The 20,421-nt window shown below is 42.6% G+C and overlaps 1 protein-coding gene across 1 annotated transcript in view; it reads right to left on the bottom strand.

Annotated features, from left to right (window-relative positions):
• klhdc8b (kelch domain containing 8B) overlaps positions 1–20,163 on the bottom strand; it is a 108,596-nt gene extending 88,433 nt beyond the window's left edge. The window contains exon 1 of the mRNA XM_023991065.3: positions 18,822–20,163. Within this exon, the coding sequence (XP_023846833.1) occupies positions 18,822–19,212 (391 nt within the window). The 5' untranslated portion in view covers positions 19,213–20,163. The remainder of the gene's footprint in view (positions 1–18,821) is intronic.
• Between the last annotated feature and the right edge of the window lie 258 nt (positions 20,164–20,421).

The following is a 20,421-nucleotide window of genomic DNA, read 5'->3' as shown; positions in this document are numbered from 1 at the left end:
AAACGAGGCAGACAGAGAAAGAGCAGCCACAGGCAATTTCCTGAGTCACACACAGAATAAAAACTGCAATACACACCAAACCCAATAGAGCAGATTTCATAAGAGAGCAACAATTCTCCAATTCTCCAAGAGAAGCTGAGAGGGCTGTGTGAGAGAGAGAGATAATCCCGACTATCCCAACAGTGAGCGACACATTCTCTCCCCTCTCTGAAATTAATCAGCTTATAGTTTGGGGTGTCTGGGTGTCATCCTTMACTTCAGGAGGAGAAAATCAGGGGGTGTTGACAGCTTGTGGGTGGCTCCCGTCACTGCCACCCCCCTGCCTCTCTCTGTTGAATTACAGAAAGCAGCTTTCCCTGCCACTCCAGTTGTTTACTTTTCTCATTCCCTCTCCTGACACGGAGATTGCCACCGAGGCACCTTCTGCTCCTGAGGTTTCCGGGGTTGGTTTCCTTCATTTGCAATGCAGATGAGTCTGAGGAGGAGATGAGCACACCTGACACCTAGATAGCTAGCGCTGAGGCTAACACTAAAGTCTCCTGTGACGCACCACTCAATGTGTGTTTGGCTCTTAAAGTGTGAATGGGTGGAGAACAGCTATGAAGCTAACAAGCTCTGATCTAAATGTGAACACTGAAAGATTAGCCCATCAACATCTACAGGTGAAGGGTGTGGGAGTGATTGAATGTCTTTTCCACTGCTTTTTAACACTAAAGCCAAGAGATTTTCAGCAAGAGATTAAACTTTATACTTGAGATAAGAGTAGGTAGCCCAGACTCGGGATGATAAAGTTAACAGACCTGTCTCCTGCTGCCTCTGAGACTTGGTCCCTGATTAAAGCATGTGTGCAGTTTATCAAACAGTTTGGATCAGAGCAGAGGATGTCTACCGCAGCTACTCAGAGTCAGGATCAAAAGAGAGCAGGGAGTTGAAGGGCTGGGCTCTTTCTGGATGAATGCCATCAACTTGCTCATGTCCACCAAGGACAAGGTCCCTGAAGTGCTGGTCAGTAACCACTAGAGTCTAGACTGGAGTAGTTGGTCAATACTGACTAATCACTGGAGCACTAATAATCTCTACAGAACTAGGAGGTGCTAGATTAGATTATTGGTCTAAGGCAGGCCTGGCCAATTTTTTTCCATGGAGGACCACATTTGAATATATTCTTGCCATCGCGGGCCATGATCATATTGCAGGATTACACATAATGTGTATGACTGTGTTGACAGACATACACTACTGTTCAGAAGTTTGGGGTCACTTAGAAATTGACATTTTATGTCCTTTAAAATAACATAAAATTGATCAGAACTACAGTGTAGACATTGTTAAAGTTGTAAATGACTATTGTAAACCAACCTATGTGTATGTAAACTTCCGACTTCAACTGTACATAGGTTGACCCAAACAGTACAAACATCTTCTGAGCATGACTCCTAATCTTTGGAAAGTGTTGTTCATCGAGAGATGCATGGAACCTCGTCAGTGACATTGTTTTGAATAGTTCTCCAATCACTGCATCAGACTGAAGATCGATAAGCTCAAGTTGCAGGTCAGTAGGACCAGGTCCACATTGAAGGTGAAAGGAGAGGAAACCAACAGCATGTAATTTTCCAACACTTTGAAATCCTCAAAACGACGAGAAAACTCACTGTTCAAAGCACGCAGCAGCGTCATCTGATAAGGAACAGACTAGTAGTGTCGGAAGATGGGTGAGATTGTTGGCTTTTACTTGCCGGTTCAGGAGGAGTAATTTTCCCTTGAAGGCTTTGGCAAGGCTGTACATCTGATGTGCAAAAAGGCCATTCCTTTGTACTTTGGAATTCAGTTCATTCATGAGGGCCATGATGTCCACGGTGAAAGTAAAATCAGCCAACCATCCTTTATCTTGCAGTTGAGGGAAATCCATATATTTTCCTTTCATTTGCAAAAACTCAGCAATCTCCGACTTAAGGTCCCACACCTTTTTAAGCACCTTCCCCAAACTCAGCCATCTCACGTTTGTGTGGTAGGGGAGATCTGCATGACCTGACTCTGTCTCTTCCAACAGTGAGATAAACTACCTGTGGTTTAAAGATTTTGCTCTTATGAAGTTTACCACTTTAGTGACTGTATCCACAACATGGCTCATTTTCAGAAAACATTGACAGAGCACCTCCTGATGAATAATGCAAAGCAGGAAAATAATTTTCTGATCTTGGTTCAGCTCAGCTACTTGATCTTGTATCCTTTTCTAAAGGCCAACGTTTTTTCCTGTCAAGTTTGGGCACCCATCAGAYGTCACACTGGATAACTTTTCAAAACTCAGTCCCAGCTTTGCCACACACTTATTAACCTCCTCCAATAAATATTTTCCTGTGGTTGTGCTCTTCATTAACTGCACTGAAGCAAACTCCTCTGTAATTTCAAAGTCTGGGGTTATGTCTCATAAGAATATCAACAACTGAGCCATGTCGRGTGCATCTCTGCTCTCATCCAGGGACAAGGAGAAATAGGTGAAATCCTTTACCTTGTCTTTCAACCGTATTCTCTGCAATGTTCTCAACATCTGTTTCTATTGACAGGGAAACATTTTCAAACAGCTCTTTCTTTTCGGGGCAAAGTATTGCTGCAGAGTCAATTAAACATTCTTTAATGAATTCGCCCTCAGCAAATGGCTTGCTATTTTTTGTTGTTGTTGCTATTGATCAGCAATTTTGTGGGACAGTACATAGCTAGCTCTCGCAATTCCGTCATTTGCTGAATGCAGTTTTGTGAAATGTCCTTGGTGCTTTTGCAACTGAGAAACTGAGAAACTCTTTCGATACACTTGCCCTCTGCTAAAGAAGACATATTCCTATATTTCTCTGCATCCTTTGTCTGGAAGTGTTTGGACAAGTTGTATTCTTTCAAGACAGCGATGCTGTCTTTGCACACTAAGCACACAGCTTTCCCTGATACCTCAATAAAGAAATATTTCGATGTCCACTCTTGCTGGAACACCCAACATTCATTGTCTATTTTCCTTTGCTTTGAAAAACTATGTTTTGCACAATTTCTAGCTAGCTACTATTTGTAACTGTGATGTGTGTCAGCCTGTCAGTCACTGTCTGTCCTCGTGCAGTTGTTATTTATACGTGCCTTCAAAATAAATGTCCCAAAAGCAGTGGAAGTTACAGTTGAAGTCAGAAGTTTACATGCACTTAGGTTGGAGTCATTAAAACTTGTTTTTCAACCACTCCACAAATTTCTTGTTAACAAACTATAGTTTTGGCAAGTCGGTTAGGACATCTACTTTGTGCATGACATAAGTATTTTTTCCAACAATTGTTTCCAGACAGATTATTTCATTTATAATTAACTGTATCACAATTCCAGTGGGTCAGAAGTTTACGTACGCTAAGTTGACTGTGCCTTTAAACAACTTGGAAAATTCCAGAAAATGATGTCATAGCTTTAGAAGCTTCTGATAGGCTAATTGACATAACATGAGTCAATTGGATGTGTACCTGTGGATGTATTTCAAGGCCTACCTTCAAACTCAGTGCATCTTTGCTTGACATCATGGGAAAATCAAAAGAAATCAGCCAAGACCTCAGAAAGAAAATTGTACCTCCACAAGTCTGGTTCATCCGTGGGAGCAATTTCCAAACATCTGAAGGTACCACGTTCATCTGTACAAACAATAATACGCAAGTATAAACACCATGGGACCACGCAGCCGTCATACTGCGCAGGAAGGAGACGCGTTCTGTCTCCTAGAGATGAACGTTCTTTGGTGCGAAAAGTGGAAATCAATCCTAGAACAACAGCAAAGGACCTTGTGAAGATGCTGGAGGAAACAGGTACAAAAGTATCTATATCCACAGTAAAACAAGTCCTATATCGGCATAACCTGAAAGGCCGCACAGCAAGGAAGAAGCCACTGCTCCAAAACCGCCATAAAAAAAATCCAGACTACGGTTTGCAACTGCACATGGGGACAAAGATGGTACTTTTTGGAGAAATGTCCTCTGGTCTGATGAAACAAAATCAACCTGGGTTTGGCCATAATGACAATCGTTATGTTTGGAGGAAAAAGGGGGAGGCTTGCAAACCGAAGAACACCATCCCAACCGTGAAGCACGGGGGGGCAGCATCATTGTGTGGGGGGTGCTTTGCTGCAGGAGGGACTGGTGCACTTCACAAAATAGATGGCATCATGAGTTAAGAAAATTATGTGGATATATTGAAGCAACATCTCAAGCATCAGTCAAGAAGTTAAAGCTTGGTCACAAATGGGTCTTCCAAATGGACAATGACCCAAGCATACTTCCAAAGTGGTGGCAAAAAAACAAAAAAAAAGTCAAGGTATTGGAGTGGCCATTACAAAGCCCTGACCTCAATCCTATAGAAAATATTGGGCAGAACTGAAAAGCGTGTGCGAGCAAGGGGCTACAAACCTGACTCAGTTAACCCAGTTCTGCCAGGAGGAATGGGCCAAAATGCACCAAACTTATTGTGGAAGCTTGTGGAAGGCTACCAAAAACGTTTGACCCAAGTTAAACAATTGAAAGGCAATGCTACCACATACTAATTGAGTGTATGTAAACTTCTGACCCACTGGGATTGTGATGAAAGAAATAAAAGCTGAAATAAATCATTCTCTCTACTATTATTCTGACATTTCACATTCTTAAAATAAAGTTGTGATCCTAACTGACCTAAGACAGGGAATTTTTACTGGGATTAAATGTCAGGAATTGTGAAAAACTGAGTTTAAATGTATTTGCTAAGGTGTATGTAAACTTCTGACTTCAACTGTAAATCATTACACAAAGGCGAGTATTCTTTGGGCTTTTAATTTGAATAACAAATTTAAAAAAATAAACTTTACTATTGCAAATTCTTTATGTGATCTGAGCATGATGCCGCAGGCCGTATTGAATCAGGTCGCGGGCCTCATACGGCCCCCGTGCCGGCCTTTGCCCAGGCCTGGTCTAAGGGGTAGTAAAAAAAAACGTTGTTATTTGTGTGGAAGCAGCATCACTCTTTAATTGTCCAAATAAAATTTCCCCTCTGGGACAATAAAGTGCCATAGCTCAATGAATTGGCAGAACTTCGGCTATGCCGTTACACACTCTAACTACTCCATTTCAGCGGTGGTCTAAACAAAATAAAGGGACAAATAAAGTCTGTCTTCACAACAAATGAGGACAAAGACTTTTACTGTGGAGAGAACATGCTGCTCAGAATTACTTCACAAAGACAGGAAGATGGTTCAACATATATATCCACGAGGGACTACACTGAAGCTTTCTTTCATCTTTCACCACTACTACATTATTCATTTGATGAGCTTCTCTTGGGCAAAACCACTCTCTGTAGATTTCACATAGTCTTGTATTTATTCCATTTACAAAACCATATCTTCTCAGTGGCCGACTTGTGAGGCAATCTGGCTGCAAGTAACCTTATGTGCTTTAATTAATTTTTTTATATTTGATTTTTTTAACCTTTATTTAACTAGGCAGGTCAGTTAAGAACACATTTTTATTTACAATGATGGCCTACTGGGGAACAGTGGGTTAACTGTCTTGTTCAGGGGCAACAACAGATTTTTACCTTGTCAGCTCAGGGATTCGATCCAGCAACCTTTCAGTTACTGGCCCAACGCTCTAACCACTAGGCTACCTGCCGACCCAAGACTAAAACCCAGCTCGGCACTCCCTCTTGCCAGTTCCAACATATACATTCTGAAATACAGGCTGAATATAACTGGCACTGCCAGTAAATATATACACTTCGTGATACTTCTGAGATGTCTTCTATGCCTTACTCATATGCCCCCCCACCCCACTAACCTTCCATTAGCAACCGCTTTGCATAGAAACAGACATCGCCATAGTAACTAAAGGAAAAGGAAAAGCTGCCTTTGTTTTGATAAGTGGCTAACTATTAGTGATGGTAGCAAAATATAGTAAGTCAACATGTTTTCAGATCCTTTATGTCCCTGACTGATCAAAACTCGGTTTCTTGTGCTCTCTCATCTCTCTGCAGCAGACATATAGTGAGCAATATGTTTGGAACATTAAATCGCTATCAAATCGCAGTATCGAATCGCAATACATATAGAATAGTGAGAATCACAATACATTTCGTATCGACACCTAAGTTTTGTAATATTATCGTATCATAAGGTCACTGGCAATTCCAAGCCCTAGTCACTATGTGATTACAAAGTAAAGAAACAGAAACAAAGTTTTGCTCTATGGTATCGTATTGTATGGCTCTACATTACTTTGTGACAAAGTCCTTGGAGGATCTGTATACAGTCTGTGACGTCAGGGAGGACATTAGTTGGAGAAGGTGAAGGATAGATGGAGGGACAGAGGTGATGGATTCATCTTCATTTCTCCTTCAGCCTCTCATCACTTAATGGTAGATTTCAGATAGAGTGGTGTGCCAGTGAAGGCATTAGCTGAATTGCTAATGAAACTTCCCCATGTAGGGCCCACCGCAATCCTCCCTCTGCTTCCGAACACCCTTCAGCCAAGTGAAATAAATGAGAGAAACACAGCTCGGAGGAGTAGAGGGTAGAGGGAGAGAGACACAGAGGGAGAAGATGAGAGGGGGTTGAAATGGGTGGGTGAAAATACATTTTGGAAAGTTATTTTCTGCAGAAGCATGAGGCAGACATAACTAATGAGAAACTACTATKGCTTTGAAATAACATTTCAAATGTGTTCTGCAATCTTCATGCACTCAGGAAACAGACACCAACAGGACACTGGACTGCATGCTGGATTGAACTTCCTTTCAGTGTAATTCTGTTGAAATTACAAGCACTATGAACATTTGTGAGTTTTGGGGGGACTTGCTGCTTAGAGAAAGGGATTGAGGAGTGGGGCAGGAGGGTTGGTGACAGGGGCAGGGTGCTGGTCAGAGTGAGACAAATTAAATCAGCAGATGATCTCAATAAGCTGTCTTAATGAGACATTCATCCATATTCATATCCTAGTTACTAATTCTCACCAACTCCAGGGGGTATTTGCTTCTTATCGTTTTGCGTATGTGTGTGTGTTTGTGTATGTGTGTGACTGTGAGCTGCTATGTTGGTTGAAAGCAATACTGGATGGTGATATTGGCTATGCTCTGTGCATCCACATCATAAAGCCCTGTAGCTTCATCTATTCAAGCAGAGAGGAGAAAGAGGAGAGAGAGTGTGAGAACAAGCACGTGAGAAAGGAATACCTCACGGGGGACATAGGAAACATCCAACTTTCTTGGACCAGAGCTCCTTCCTGTAGCTGGCCATCAATCTATTATGTCGCTTATAAAGCAGCCATGGATTCTACTTGAAAGCAGTGATCCTCATTCCTGCTCCTGGAAAGCTTTAATATTTCATGTTTTGCCCCAGCTCAGCAGTGAAACACCTGATTCAAGTCTTACCTACTAAGATCAGCCTATTAGTAACCAATGCATACAGAATACACTAATAGATAAAATCAGCCTCTGTGAGAGAAGTCGGCCCCTCAGATTTTTTGTGGCCCCCACTTTCATCAATGTTGCCCATGCCTGAACTAGACATTAGGCAGTGACAGATGAGGACCAACCTGTCTGACTTGACCTTGTTCTGTAACCAGAATATCTAGTGGCATGTAAACAAGAGACAGATCGATCTCTATCTCCTATTCCAAAGCATCAAGTTCAAGTATTGACTACATTATCGAACAATAGGTTCATCTACTGCACTACTGATTGATACACTTGATTTTACTGTGTGTAGGCCTACTTTTAATGTAAGGTGTCCTTGAGTGTTCTGAAAGTCTTCTGCCAAGCAAAATGCATTATTATTATTAATCATTAATGCACTGCTACTATATGTCCTGTCAGATAAATCACCAGACAGACCCTTTTTGTATCAATAACACAACTGCAGTATGCAGATACAGTATATAGAAGAAGTAGGTTCACAGAGAATTAAATCTCTATTCAAATCTATAGAATCTTTCATGACTTTTATGGGTGCWAAAACTGGCATTTCTTGGTTAGCACCCAGTTTTCATAATACRTTTACTATGGTTGTTGCAACAGTGTCTGATCTCAAGATCTCATAATATGTTAAACAGTTGGCCCTCGAGGACAGGTTTTASTACGGATGCTTCCCATCCATTTACTTTAGGGGATTTTCAGGCTCAGTAGTCTGCAGTTGATTGGTTTACATTACGGATAATTGGTAATTCTATAGCGGGCCTCAACTCATAGGCCTAGAGACAGCATGTTGCACACTAGGCAAATCACATTTCAGGCAACTCATATTCAATCAGCACAACTCTTCATCCCATCACAACAGTTTTATTCTCAATACTAAGATACCTGCTACTTCCTATTCTACAGCATATGCTCCAGGCCCCCAGACAAGGCAGTTTCTCTCTGCATTGACGTTTTGGTGAGGATATCTTCTTACTGTTTTCTTATGGTTTCCCTCAAATGGCGCATTCACAACTCCTATCACTTTTATTCCTTCACGTGATCTAGGTTTTTCCTGATCTGGTCTTTTCACCCTAATCATTACAGCCTCATTCTTAAGCATTCTAAATCGGGTTCCTGGTGTACTATCATAATAGCTCGCACTACCACTCAATCCTTTCTCATGCTTTAGGCTAATATATCTTCAAGCTCGACCCTGTTCTGCTCATCATTCTTTTCTCATCCCTCCTCTTCAACCCTCATATGTTTCACTTCTCTTCCTTTCTCAAGTAACACAAAGGTGTTTTCTTTCACCTCAACGCTATCTGTAATCTGTCCCTATCGCTTTGTATTACTGCATGCATGACTGGGTTTGAAGCAAAGAAAACGTCCCATTATATCATACAAATCGCATTACAGCATACATGGTTGGGTTCTACATATAAGCATACTGTACGTAGCATTTCGTCTAAACACATCAGAAAATGTTTGATTCTGGTGCCAGCGTGCCATGCTTTATTTACAAAGTTCACATAATACTTATCCAATTACACCCATGCATATAGCGGTGGCAATCACTCATCATTCACCTTCTCATATTGTAACAATGCAAGGGACTCTGCAGATCAACATTAGGCTGGGACTCTTGGCAGGTGCCCATATCTTTCCGCATTTCGGCATGCACTATTGAGGTCAACGCTAAGCTAGCGTTTGATGTTAATTATATACGTACAGTACCAGTCAAAAGTTTGGACACACATTTACATTTTACATTTAAGTCATTTAGCTGACGCTCTTATCCAGAGCGACTTACAATTTGGAAAGTTCATACATATTCATCCTGGTCCCCCCGTGGGGAATGAACCCACAACCCTGGCGTTGCAAGCGCCATGCTCTACCAACTGAGCCACACGGGACCTACTCATTGCAGGGTTTTTCTTTATTTTTACTATTTTCTACATTGTAGAATAATAGTGAAGACATCAAAACTATGAAATAACACATACGGAATCATGTAGTAACCAAAAAAGTGTTAAACAAATCAAAATAGCCACCCTTTTCCTTGACAGCTTTGCACACTCTTGGAATTCTCTCAACCAGCTTCCTGAGAAATGCTTTTCCAACAGTCTTGAAGGAGTTCCCACATATGCTGAGCACTTGTTGGCTGCTTTTCCTTCACTCTGTGGTCCAACTCATCCCAAACCATCTCAACTGGGTTGATGTCGGGTGATTGTGGAGGCCAGGTCCTCTGTTACAGCACTCCATCTTGCTAAAATAGCCCTTACACAGCCTGTGTTTTAGGTCATTGTTCTGTTGAAAAACAAATTAAAGTCCCACTAAGCGCAACCAGATGGGATGGCGTATCGCTGCAGAATACTGTGGTAGCCATGCTGGTTAAGTGAGCCTTGAATTTTAAATAAATCACGGACACCAGCAAAGCACKCCCACACCATCACACCTCCATGGTTCACGGTGGGAACCATACATGTGGAGATCATCCGTTCACCTACTCTGCTTCTCACAAAGACACGGCGGTTGGAACCAAAAACTAAAATTTGGACTCATCAGACCAAAGGACAGATTTCCACCGGTCTAATGTCCATTGCTTGTGTTTCTTGGCCCAAGCAAGTCTCTTCTTATTATTGGTGTCCTTTAGTAGTGGTTTCTTTGCAGCAATTTGACCATGAAGACAGTTGATGTTGAGATGTGTTTGTTACTTGAACTCCGTGAAGCATTTATTTGGGCTGCAATCTGAGGTGCAGTTAACTCTAATGAATTTATCCTCTGCAGCAGAGGTAACTCTGGGTCTTCCTTTCCTGTGGCGGTCCTCATGAGAGCCAGTTTCATCATAGCGCATGACGGGTTTAGCGACTGCAKTTGAAGAACATTTCAAAGTTCTTGAAATTTTCCCGGATTGACTAACATTCATGTCAAACCTCTTAAGGATCGGACCCTTTGTTTCAATTTRCYCCTTAAATGACATACCCAAATCTAACTGCCTGTAGCTCAGGACCTGAAGCAAGGATATGCATATTCTTGATACCATTTGAAAGGAAACACTTTGAAGTTTGTGGAAATGTGAAATTAATGTAGGAGAATATAACACATTAGATCTGGTAAAAGATAATACAAAGAAAAAACATGCGTGTTAAATTTTTTTGCACCATCATCTTTGAAATGCAAGAGAAAGGCCATAATGTATTATTACAGCCCAGGAGCAATTTAGATTTGGCCACTTGATGGCATCAGTGTATGTGCAAAGTCTTAGACTGATCCAAAGAACCATTGCATTTCTGTTCAAAATGTTGTATCAAGACTGCCCAAATGTGCCTAATTGGTTTATTAATGCATTTTCAAGTTCATAACTGTGCACTCTCCTCAAACAATAGCATGGTATTATTTCACTGTAATAGCTACTGTAAATTGGACAGTGCAGTTAGATTAACAATAAGCTTTCTGCCCACATCAGATATGTCTATGTCCTGGGAAATGTTTTTTTTACTTAACCTCATGCTAATCACATTAGCCTACATTAGCGCAACCGTCCGGCGGGGGACACACAGATCCCGTAGAGGTTAAATTAATGATGGACTGTCGTTTCTCTTTGCTTATTTGAGCTGTTCTTGCCATAATATGGACTTGGTCTTTTACCAAATAGGGCTATGTTCTGTACACCACCCCTACCTTGTCACAACGCAAGCTGGTTGAGAGAATGCCAAGAGTGTGCAAAGCTGTCATCAAGGCAAAGGGTGGCTAATTTGAAGAATCTCAAATGCAAAATATATTTTGATTTGTTTAACACTTATTTGGTTACTACATGATTACATATGTGTTATTTCATAGTTTTGTGTTATTCTACAATACAGAAAATAGTAAAAAATAAAGAAATATTCTGCAATGAGTAGGTGTGTCCAAACTTTTGACTGGTACTGTATGTTGCATTATGGCATGCATGGTTGGGTAGATATACATGCAGACGTCTCATGTCAACCCTATACATTAAACAACATTTGAATCCTACGCTCAACGCACCTCGCATAAATACAAATTTTCCTATAATACTTTCCATTACAGCAGAATTGCAGTTTTGTTCTATTCTTCGCATGCATCTCTTTTACATCTAATAATCATTGTTTCAATCTTTAGATCCAACCGTTTCTCCGCTGTGTCCCTTCTCCCTGGTGAGTAACTTATTTATTTTGGGGGGGGGGTTTCGATGCCAGCTGTCCAGCAAAGGGCTATGTGTCATCAGCAGTTGGTTCCGAGGAGCATTCCACGGAGACGAGGCAATACCCCATGGTACAACTATTTCATAAAATTCCACATTGCATTCTACCTCTGTTCATTCAGTTAAGCCTATACTCGATTGAAGTGTGACTGGAGGGAATAGCTGGTGCAGGATGAAGCTACAATCCTAAAGATGAAACTGCCTATGAGAATGTAATGTTCTATTAGCAAGTCAGCATTATCCTATTAGGCTCTGATTTCAGTTAATGGTAATATATATCCCTAGAGAAAGGAATAGTGGGTTGTGTAAGTCACTGTGAATATGAAGGTGTGCTGGGAGGTTCAACAAAGTGACGAATAGGGAGGTAATTATACAGTGTGTTCTGGATCTGTCAGCTTGATACTCCTTCCCACCCTGGACAATAGGGTATCTCTGCCTCCGGCAAAGGCAACCTGTCAGACTCTTGCTGTCTACTCTACAGTACAGAAACACAGCATAGTCATCACAAAACCCTCCCCTCTCCCCTGGGTGAAGGAAACTTCCTGTCCAGAAAGTGAAGTGAGCCTGAGAAACTACTCTACATAGCCTGCTGTCTGCTGCCAGGCTTAAGACACTAAGCTAGCAAACTTTCTCTTTGTGGTGGGTTTATTTAATTGTCTCCCTCCCTGAGCATCACATCAGCCACAGCAAAGCCCTGGGTTTTCTAACATACTATGAGTGACTTTACTGTGTGTGAGAGTTTGTCAGGATGGGGCAGCCAGCCCCTAAAGAAAAGAGAAAGTGAGAGTCTCCATGTTTCATTAAATTTGACCTAATCTATACACAGCACTATCTATTTGCCAAAGTAATGCAATTCTACAAGTTTTTAGTCACAGTGGATCAGCTTTCAAAAGCAGTGCAGTAGCATTCAGAATCTGTGCAACAAACAATTACATCTCATGGGGATGCTGTACTTAGTTTTTTCCCAGAATAGCAGTACAAATTGCTTCAGCAGCATAAATTGAATGTTTTCCTGTGAAGGTACAGTGTACAGACAGACTATCAGACATGGGAGGCGGGTGGGCGGTGGGACAGAGGATAGGCAGGAGGGCTTCACACACAACACACACTACTGGGCACAGGGATAATGAGCTCCGATGTGACTCGTGAAAGAACCTAAACCGACTCCATTACTGCTGCAGGCAGATAGGCATTTCTGAAAGCCCGAAAAACACCCCCGTTTGTACACTGCGTTAGTGAGTGTGTGTGTTTGTATGTGTGTGTCTGTGTTTGTGTTGCTCTCCTATTCAGCGCAGGTTCCTCTGATCCCCATGGTCAGACAAAAACACTGACGCACACTGGGGGTCATGCATGCTGTGTGCGTGTCTGTGTGTGTTTGTTTTCAATTGGATTCAGGTCTGGGGAACGGGCGGGCCAGTCCATAGCATCAATGCCTTCCTCTTGCAGGAACTGCTGACACACTCCAGCCACATGAGGTCTAGCATTGTCTTGCATTAGGAGGAACCCAGGGCCAACCGCACCAGCATATGGTCTCACAAGGGGTCTGAGGATCTCCTCTCGGTACCTAATGGCAGTCAGGCTACCACTGGCGAGCACATGGAGGGCTGTGCGGCCCCCCAAAGAAATGCCACCCCACACCATGACTGACCCACCGCCAAACCGGTCATGCTGGAGGATGTTGCAGGCAGCAGAACGTTCTCCACGGCGCCTCCAGACTCTGTCACGTCTGTCACATGTGCGTGTGAACCTGCTTTCATCTGTGAAGAGCACAGGGCGCCAGTGGCGAATTTGCCAATCTTGGTGTTCTCTGGCAAATGCCAAACGTCCTGCACGGTGTTGGGCTGTAAGCACAACCCCCACCTGTGGACGTCGGGCCCTCATACCACCCTCATGGAGTCTGTTTCTGACCGTTTGAGCAGACACATGCACATTTGTGGTCTGCTGGAGGTCATTTTGCAGGGCTCTGGCAGTGCTCCTCCTTGCACAAAGGCGGAGGTAGCGGTCCTGCTGCTGGGTTGTTGCCCTCCTACGGCCTCCTCCACGTCTCCTGATGTACTGGCCTGTCTCCTGGTAGCGCCTCCATGCTCTGGACACTACGCTGACTGACACAGCAAACCTTCTTGCCACAGCTCGCATTGATGTGCCATCATGGATGAGCTGCACTATCTGAGCCACTTGTGTGGGTTGTAGACTCGTCTCATGCTACCACTAGAGTGAAAGCACCGCCAGCATTCAAAAGTGACCAAAACATCAGCCAGGAAGCATAGGAACTGAGAAGTGGTCTGTGGTCACCACCTGCAGAACCACTCCTTTATTGGGGGTGTCTTGCTAATTGCCTATAATTTCCACCTGTTGTCTATACCATTTGCACAACAGCATGTGAAATGTATTGTCAATCAGTGTTGCTTCCTAAGTGGACAGTTTGATTTCACAGAAGTGTGATTGACTTGGAGTTACATTGTGTTGTTTAAGTGTTCCCTTTATTTTTTTGAGCAGTGTATATATGACTATGTGCATGCATATTAAGTATGCCTTAAAAGTCCTGCTGTGAGTAAGTATAAAACAATGTTTTCAGGCTGAAAGATATAAAGACCTTCAAAATTTTAATTAATTACAATCTCTGTTGTATTGTTGAGTGTCCCAGGGGACAGTGCCATAGTGGGTTCATGTCCTGTTGGGTTTGCTATTTGATTGAGACAGGAGGGTAGCTAATAGCGCTGTAATCTCTGTCTATTTCTTCTTACAAGAAAAATCCTACCATTTCCTGTCTTACTTCTTTGTGTATGGATGTTGTTGTTGTTCACATAATAGTGACACTGTAGCTGTGAAATATAGATACAAACAAGCCATGAAAACGTTCAATGTGTTCAGATCAACCCAAAAAACTGGCTATTAGCATATCATACAAAGTATTTCAGAGACCCTGCTTGCTCTGAAACGATGTTGCATAATACATTATTCTCTAGCAAGACCTGAAGCTTGATGCGACCAAACGAGGACATAAAAGACTATTTAAGCGAGCCAAGCTCTTGGAAGTAATTGGCAGAGGAAGTTCTGAGACATGGTTGTAATAAAACCTAAGTAGATGACAACACAATCAAACTGCTTTTTAATCAGGCAAGTAGCAGGCCAGCCAATAGGGAAGGCTTGACAGCCCATCAAAAGACTACAGCCACTACTTGGAATAATCTTAGATATGAAGCACATATTAAGTAGAAAGTGAAATTTACCAGGCTTGTTCCTGATAAATGTGAAATTAAAAGCACTCTCTCTAAGCTTTAACCTCCATTGGCAAGACATGGGTGGCTGTGGAAAAAACAGGAGAAGACGGATTCAGTTCAGAGGTGGAGAGGCCCAGTTCATAGGTGGATAGGAGAAGAAGGCAGGGCCTAACCCCAGCCATGCATGCCATTTCACAAAACCAACAGAAACAGCAACCGAAGAGAAGAGAAGAGAAGAGGGAATCAAAGGTTGGCACGGTGACGCAACCATGGTTAAAAACGATGCTATTGTGCTCTCTGGATTGTGTCACCACGGTTTAAAATGATGCTATTGTGCTCTCTGGGTTGTCACCACGGTTAAAAACGATGCTGTTGTGCTCACTGGGTTGTGTCACCACGGTTAAAAAAGGTGCCGTTGTGCTCTCTGGGTTGTGTCACCACGGTTAAAAACGATGCTGTTGTGCACTCTGGGTTGCTCTTCGCCCCAACACACACACACTCTCTCGCTGTCACACATCTAAATACAAACATACACACACACTTGTTGCTAAGCAACAGCAATGCTCGCTTGATCAGTTGACTGCACGACCAAGAGTGTGAGTGAAGGAGTGAGAAGGAAAATGGTTAAAGAGAGAAAAACAGAGTTTGATAAGAGGAGTGAGGGATGGGGAAGAGGTGGGTGAGAATACAGCTGTCTATTCTGCATGATGTGATGTGCTGAGGGGCTGAGGGGCTAGCCTCAGAGCCAACTGTCACTCAGCTGTCAGAGAGCCATCAGGAAGTATCAGTGGAGAAGCTGATAGGTTGGGAAGTTTAGAGTACAAGTCAGAGACCAGAGGGGTACATTACAAAGCTAAATCAATGAGTTAGCCAGCTAACTTTGATAAGCAACCAGAAATAACTATTGATTTTATGGTTAAAATCCTAGCTGAACTTAAATATGTCATTCGTTTGTTAAATTAATTAGACCATGCCCATTTCAAGTGTATCTTTCTACAAAATATCATCACAAATATTTCGACGAGTTAGCTGGCTAATCCTGCTTTGTAGTATACCTCTCCGGCTTATTTACCACACACAGCTTACAGCTGCCAGTCCACACAGCACATGAAGCCATCACTACCTCACTGACAGACCTCACTGGCACAGTAGGAGCACTACTGAGACTTAGCAAATGAAATAGAGTACTGTTGAAACAGAGCTACTGCTCCGCATAGTTCACCTTTACACTCAATACTTTACAGAATACAATGATAATCAATTTTGCCATATCCTGTCTCAAAGGTACTTGTTGCCTGATTTGTGAAAACAGCATTAGACGCTAGCAGGCATATTGAAACGGAAAACAATTCATTATTTGTACACCGGGATGTTTTAGCTTGCACCTGTAACCAAGATGTTATATCATGCCAGACAGCCAATTAAACATGACGGCATGTAATGTCTGTGGATGAAGATAAGGTAGCTGTAGGTCAAGGCTGATATTGGACATGCTTTGGGACAGAGCAGGAGTCAGGTATGCTCTCTGTCTACTGTCTCAACTGATAAATCATTGGCATCCTCTCACATCACACCCCATGTCAACATCACACTCCAACACACAGAGACTAATTGACATATTCCAGAATGAGGCCATCTCTCAGCCAGCTGTGTGACACCCCTATCAAACACTTGTGATGAATAATTAAAACTAAAACAAACAAGAGGGGGAAGTCAGTCACAAAGGCCTGAAAAGGTAACAGAAGTATATTTCCATAAGCTTTACCAGTGATTATTCACAGATTTTAAAACCATAATTGCTCCCACTCATAGTACACTGAGAGTGTTTTAACTAAGTTCCACTCTCTCTTGTACCCAGGGATACTTGTGAAAACCAGAGGCCTAAAGTAGAAGCATGTTCACATTCAGACAGCTGTGTATAAACAAACTGAAACCGCCTACAGAAAACACAATYGAAACAACACTTCACCTATACTGAACAAAGTCACTTGTCTACCTGTGCTGTTTCCTATCTTCAGTATGACTCTATATTATGACCTTGAAAGGTCATAGTGATACAGCCGTCTGATAAGTAGTAATGTAAACAGAGAGCAACAGGAAACTGCAGAGGAGCACATAAAGCTAAACATCCATATCTCCTCTCTCCAGCAGCTCTTCAATCTGCATAAACATACAGTACCAGTCAAAAGTTTGGACACACCTACTCTTTACAGGGTTTTTCTTTATTTTTACTATTTTCTACATTGTAGAATAATAGTGAAGACATCAAAACTATGAAATAACACATATGGAATCATGTCGTAACCAAAAAAGTGTTTAACAAATCAAAATATATTTTGTATTTGAGATTCATCAAAGTAGCCACCCTTTGCCTTGATAACAGCTTTGCACACTCTTGGCATTCTCTCAACCAGCTTCATGAGGTAGTCACGAAGTTGCTTGCAAGTTTAGTAGATGGCTGTACTAGTTGCCATGGTAACCTAGAGAACAAGCTTGCTAGCTAGTCAAACCATCAGTCCTCCTAAATATTAGCTTGCTGACTATTTATGAAAATCGATTTCAACAATGCCAATAATGTTTTTACCTTTTCACACGCGAGCTCTGACGGCGTGAGTCGTTTCATGCAGGTGATGTCAGAATGCACTCACTGTTCCAAAATGTGATCGTTACGCAACAGGACAGTTAACACGCGCTGCCTGCTAATTATCTATAGGCTATGTTTCAATTTCTAATTATTTTCTAATAAGTTTTATTTTCTAACAACAGTTTGAATTTAGGTGTGTTCCGCCTCCTCATTAATTCACATAGAAATAGCCCCTTTCAATCTAGGGTTGCCAGAGAGTTCGGTTGCCAGAGACAAGACCCAGTCATTCAGTCTTTTTGTTCTGTATCTATGAACYCGACCCAGTCATTAGTTCTAAATGTTCTATTGTCATACTGACTGGCAACGTGTTTATCCCTTGCTTGCTAGCGAGCCAACTACAGCTAACTTAGTCATGTCAAAAAGTGCAGCCAGAATAACAGAAAAGAGTCACGCCAAAAAGTGCAGACAGAATAACAGCAAAGTAGCTTGCATTTGTTTAAGCTGTTTTCTAGTGACATACAGTATATTTGTATACATCCATAACAATGAGCTAATGAGACATGATTTCGCCTGTGATAAATGTGCTCACTCGTCAGGGCACTGTTGGTCAGAGGATCTAGCCAACAACACAGCTAACACAATCACTTTAAACAGAAGCTGGAAAGACTGCAAACTAGATGCACTTCATTTCATTGTACCTTTTTTAAATTTATATTTCTTTGTATATATCCATACAAATAATGCCAGCTGATTCATGATTTCGCTGCCTTTGTCTCGTTCCGACTCCCGACATGTTCATTACTATGAGACAGCTGGAGATCGAATTTGAATATTGAAACAATGTTGCAAATGTCGGAGAGACAGACAGCAAGGTGTATACAAATCTCCACTGTTGAAAATGAAATGCTAGTCGAAAAGAAATGTGAGATAATGTAGTGGAGATCAAGTTTATAAATTGCAGAAAATAGTAAAAATAAAGAAAAACCCTGCAATGAGTAGGTGTGTCCAAACCTTTGACTGGTGCTGTACATAACTTGAGACAACTCTCAGATGACAGGGAAAGGGGAAATGGTTTCATATCCAAAATGTTTACTTAATCAGGATGAGGTATTCTTCTAAACCACAGCTCGAGAAAACAACTAAAGCTCCTCACTATGCATAACAGTCTTAAAGGTCTTAGTGACACTAGTTAATTAGAACTAACGAGAATCTGCTCCTGGGAGAACTTGTCAGGACTGTGGAAAGCCTTTTCCAGTATGATTCACAGTTAAATTATGAAACAGCAGAGTGAGAGGGTTGGAGCTCAACATTATATTATCCTGTTGCAGCAGTAGTACAGTATGAGGTGGACTCTTACCTTTCTCTAATGAGGTGATGCCCATGGAGGGTTGTCCTAGGCTGGCCTTCCTCTCCCACTTGCCCTCGTCAGGGTTGTAGACCTCCACGGAGGACAGGGGGCTCTGCTGGCCATCCATGCCCCCCATTACCATCACCTGACCCCTAAGGGCCACCGCTGATGCCCCCGCCCGGGCTGTAGGGAGTGGAGGTAGCTGGGTCCATGTCTGGCTCTCTATGTCCAGCACCTCGGCAGTGTCTAGAGGCAGGCCTGTCTCACTGCAGCCACCGAGCACATAGAGCAGGCCGTCATGGAACACAGGGGTGCAGTAGACCCTGCACGTGGACATGGGGGGGAACACCTCCCAGTACAGGGACTTGACTAGGCTCACTGCCATCTCGAGTATAGGCATCTCTCCTGAGGCTGACGAAGGTGATGGGTCATTACATGCACGGACGGGTGGGGGGACAAACAAAAACACAACAGAGAAGCAGGGGCACTGCGGATCAACCTCCGGTCTTTCTGCTCTGCTACCTGATCCCCTGTCTCAAGTGAGAGAGGGAACGTGACAGAGAAAGAGAGAGGGGGAGAGAGAGAGAGGCTACTTCAGCACTTTGCCAAATGCCTCTACCACCCAATGTTGTATTAATTCATTTGTTGATGTTTTAAAGCAGGGTTGCCATCTGCCCTTTATTTCTCCTTTTCCTCCATTCAAGGGCCTTTATTTTGGTAAAAAAATCCCCGCAGTTGATTGTTGTGCAGCTGTACGCTGCTCTCTAGAGAGGAATATGCTAAAACAAGGTTTTTTGAAGGCTTCCTATAGCGAACACACGCAAAAGGTGTGCATGCCTTTATGCACAATCCCTGTGAAATGTTAGCGTCAAGTGGAAGATGGAGCTGGATCAAACAACGAAGGAGAAAAACCTACAGGGTGTGACCTTCACGGTAATGATAATTCATGATAATCCACTGCAATTTGGAAGGAACCTGCATTCACATTCTCAGCCAAAGGCAATTATCCTGGGCTTCAGCTGTTATTTGAATCTGGTGAAGAGGGTAAAAACCAAAACCGAACAAAGTCTTTAAATGAAAACTCCCTCCAAGTATAATAAGAATAAGCTCTCGAGGTGAGACAGAATATTTCTAATTAGACCAAACCACTAAATTCCAGAAGGCAGCTGTCAGGGCCCAACTGGGGCTGAGGAGTAACTTTTGTTCCCCTGAGACACAGTAAGGCTCCCACAGAGATCCCTGGCCTGTGGAAAATAAAAGAGCCAGCCCTGTGACCCTGTGGACGATTCAGCCGCAGTCAGCCGCCGCCGTGACATTTACAGCCAGGGCCAATGACAGGGGGTACTGGGGGGTGGGGTGGTGGGTGGAGGTCTAGAACAGCACGATCCACACACCAGCAGCACTCCAAAGGTCCCTACTTCCACTGGGGCTCTCAGGGTTTGGGTCGCACCGACTGAAAGTCTAATTGGTACACAAGCATCGTTAATTATGAAAACAGAGAGAGCATGTGACAGGAATGGGTGTTGTGGAAAAGGAGAAAAAGAGAATGAATGGGGAGGAGAGAAATTGAGAGAGGGTGAAGTAAAGTAGACAGGTGAAAAAGAAAGAT

The sequence above is a fragment of the Salvelinus sp. IW2-2015 genome, linkage group LG7 (assembly GCF_002910315.2).
Source record: "Salvelinus sp. IW2-2015 linkage group LG7, ASM291031v2, whole genome shotgun sequence".
NCBI lineage: Eukaryota > Metazoa > Chordata > Actinopteri > Salmoniformes > Salmonidae > Salvelinus > Salvelinus sp. IW2-2015.
This window is presented reverse-complemented; position numbering and strand designations above follow the sequence as displayed.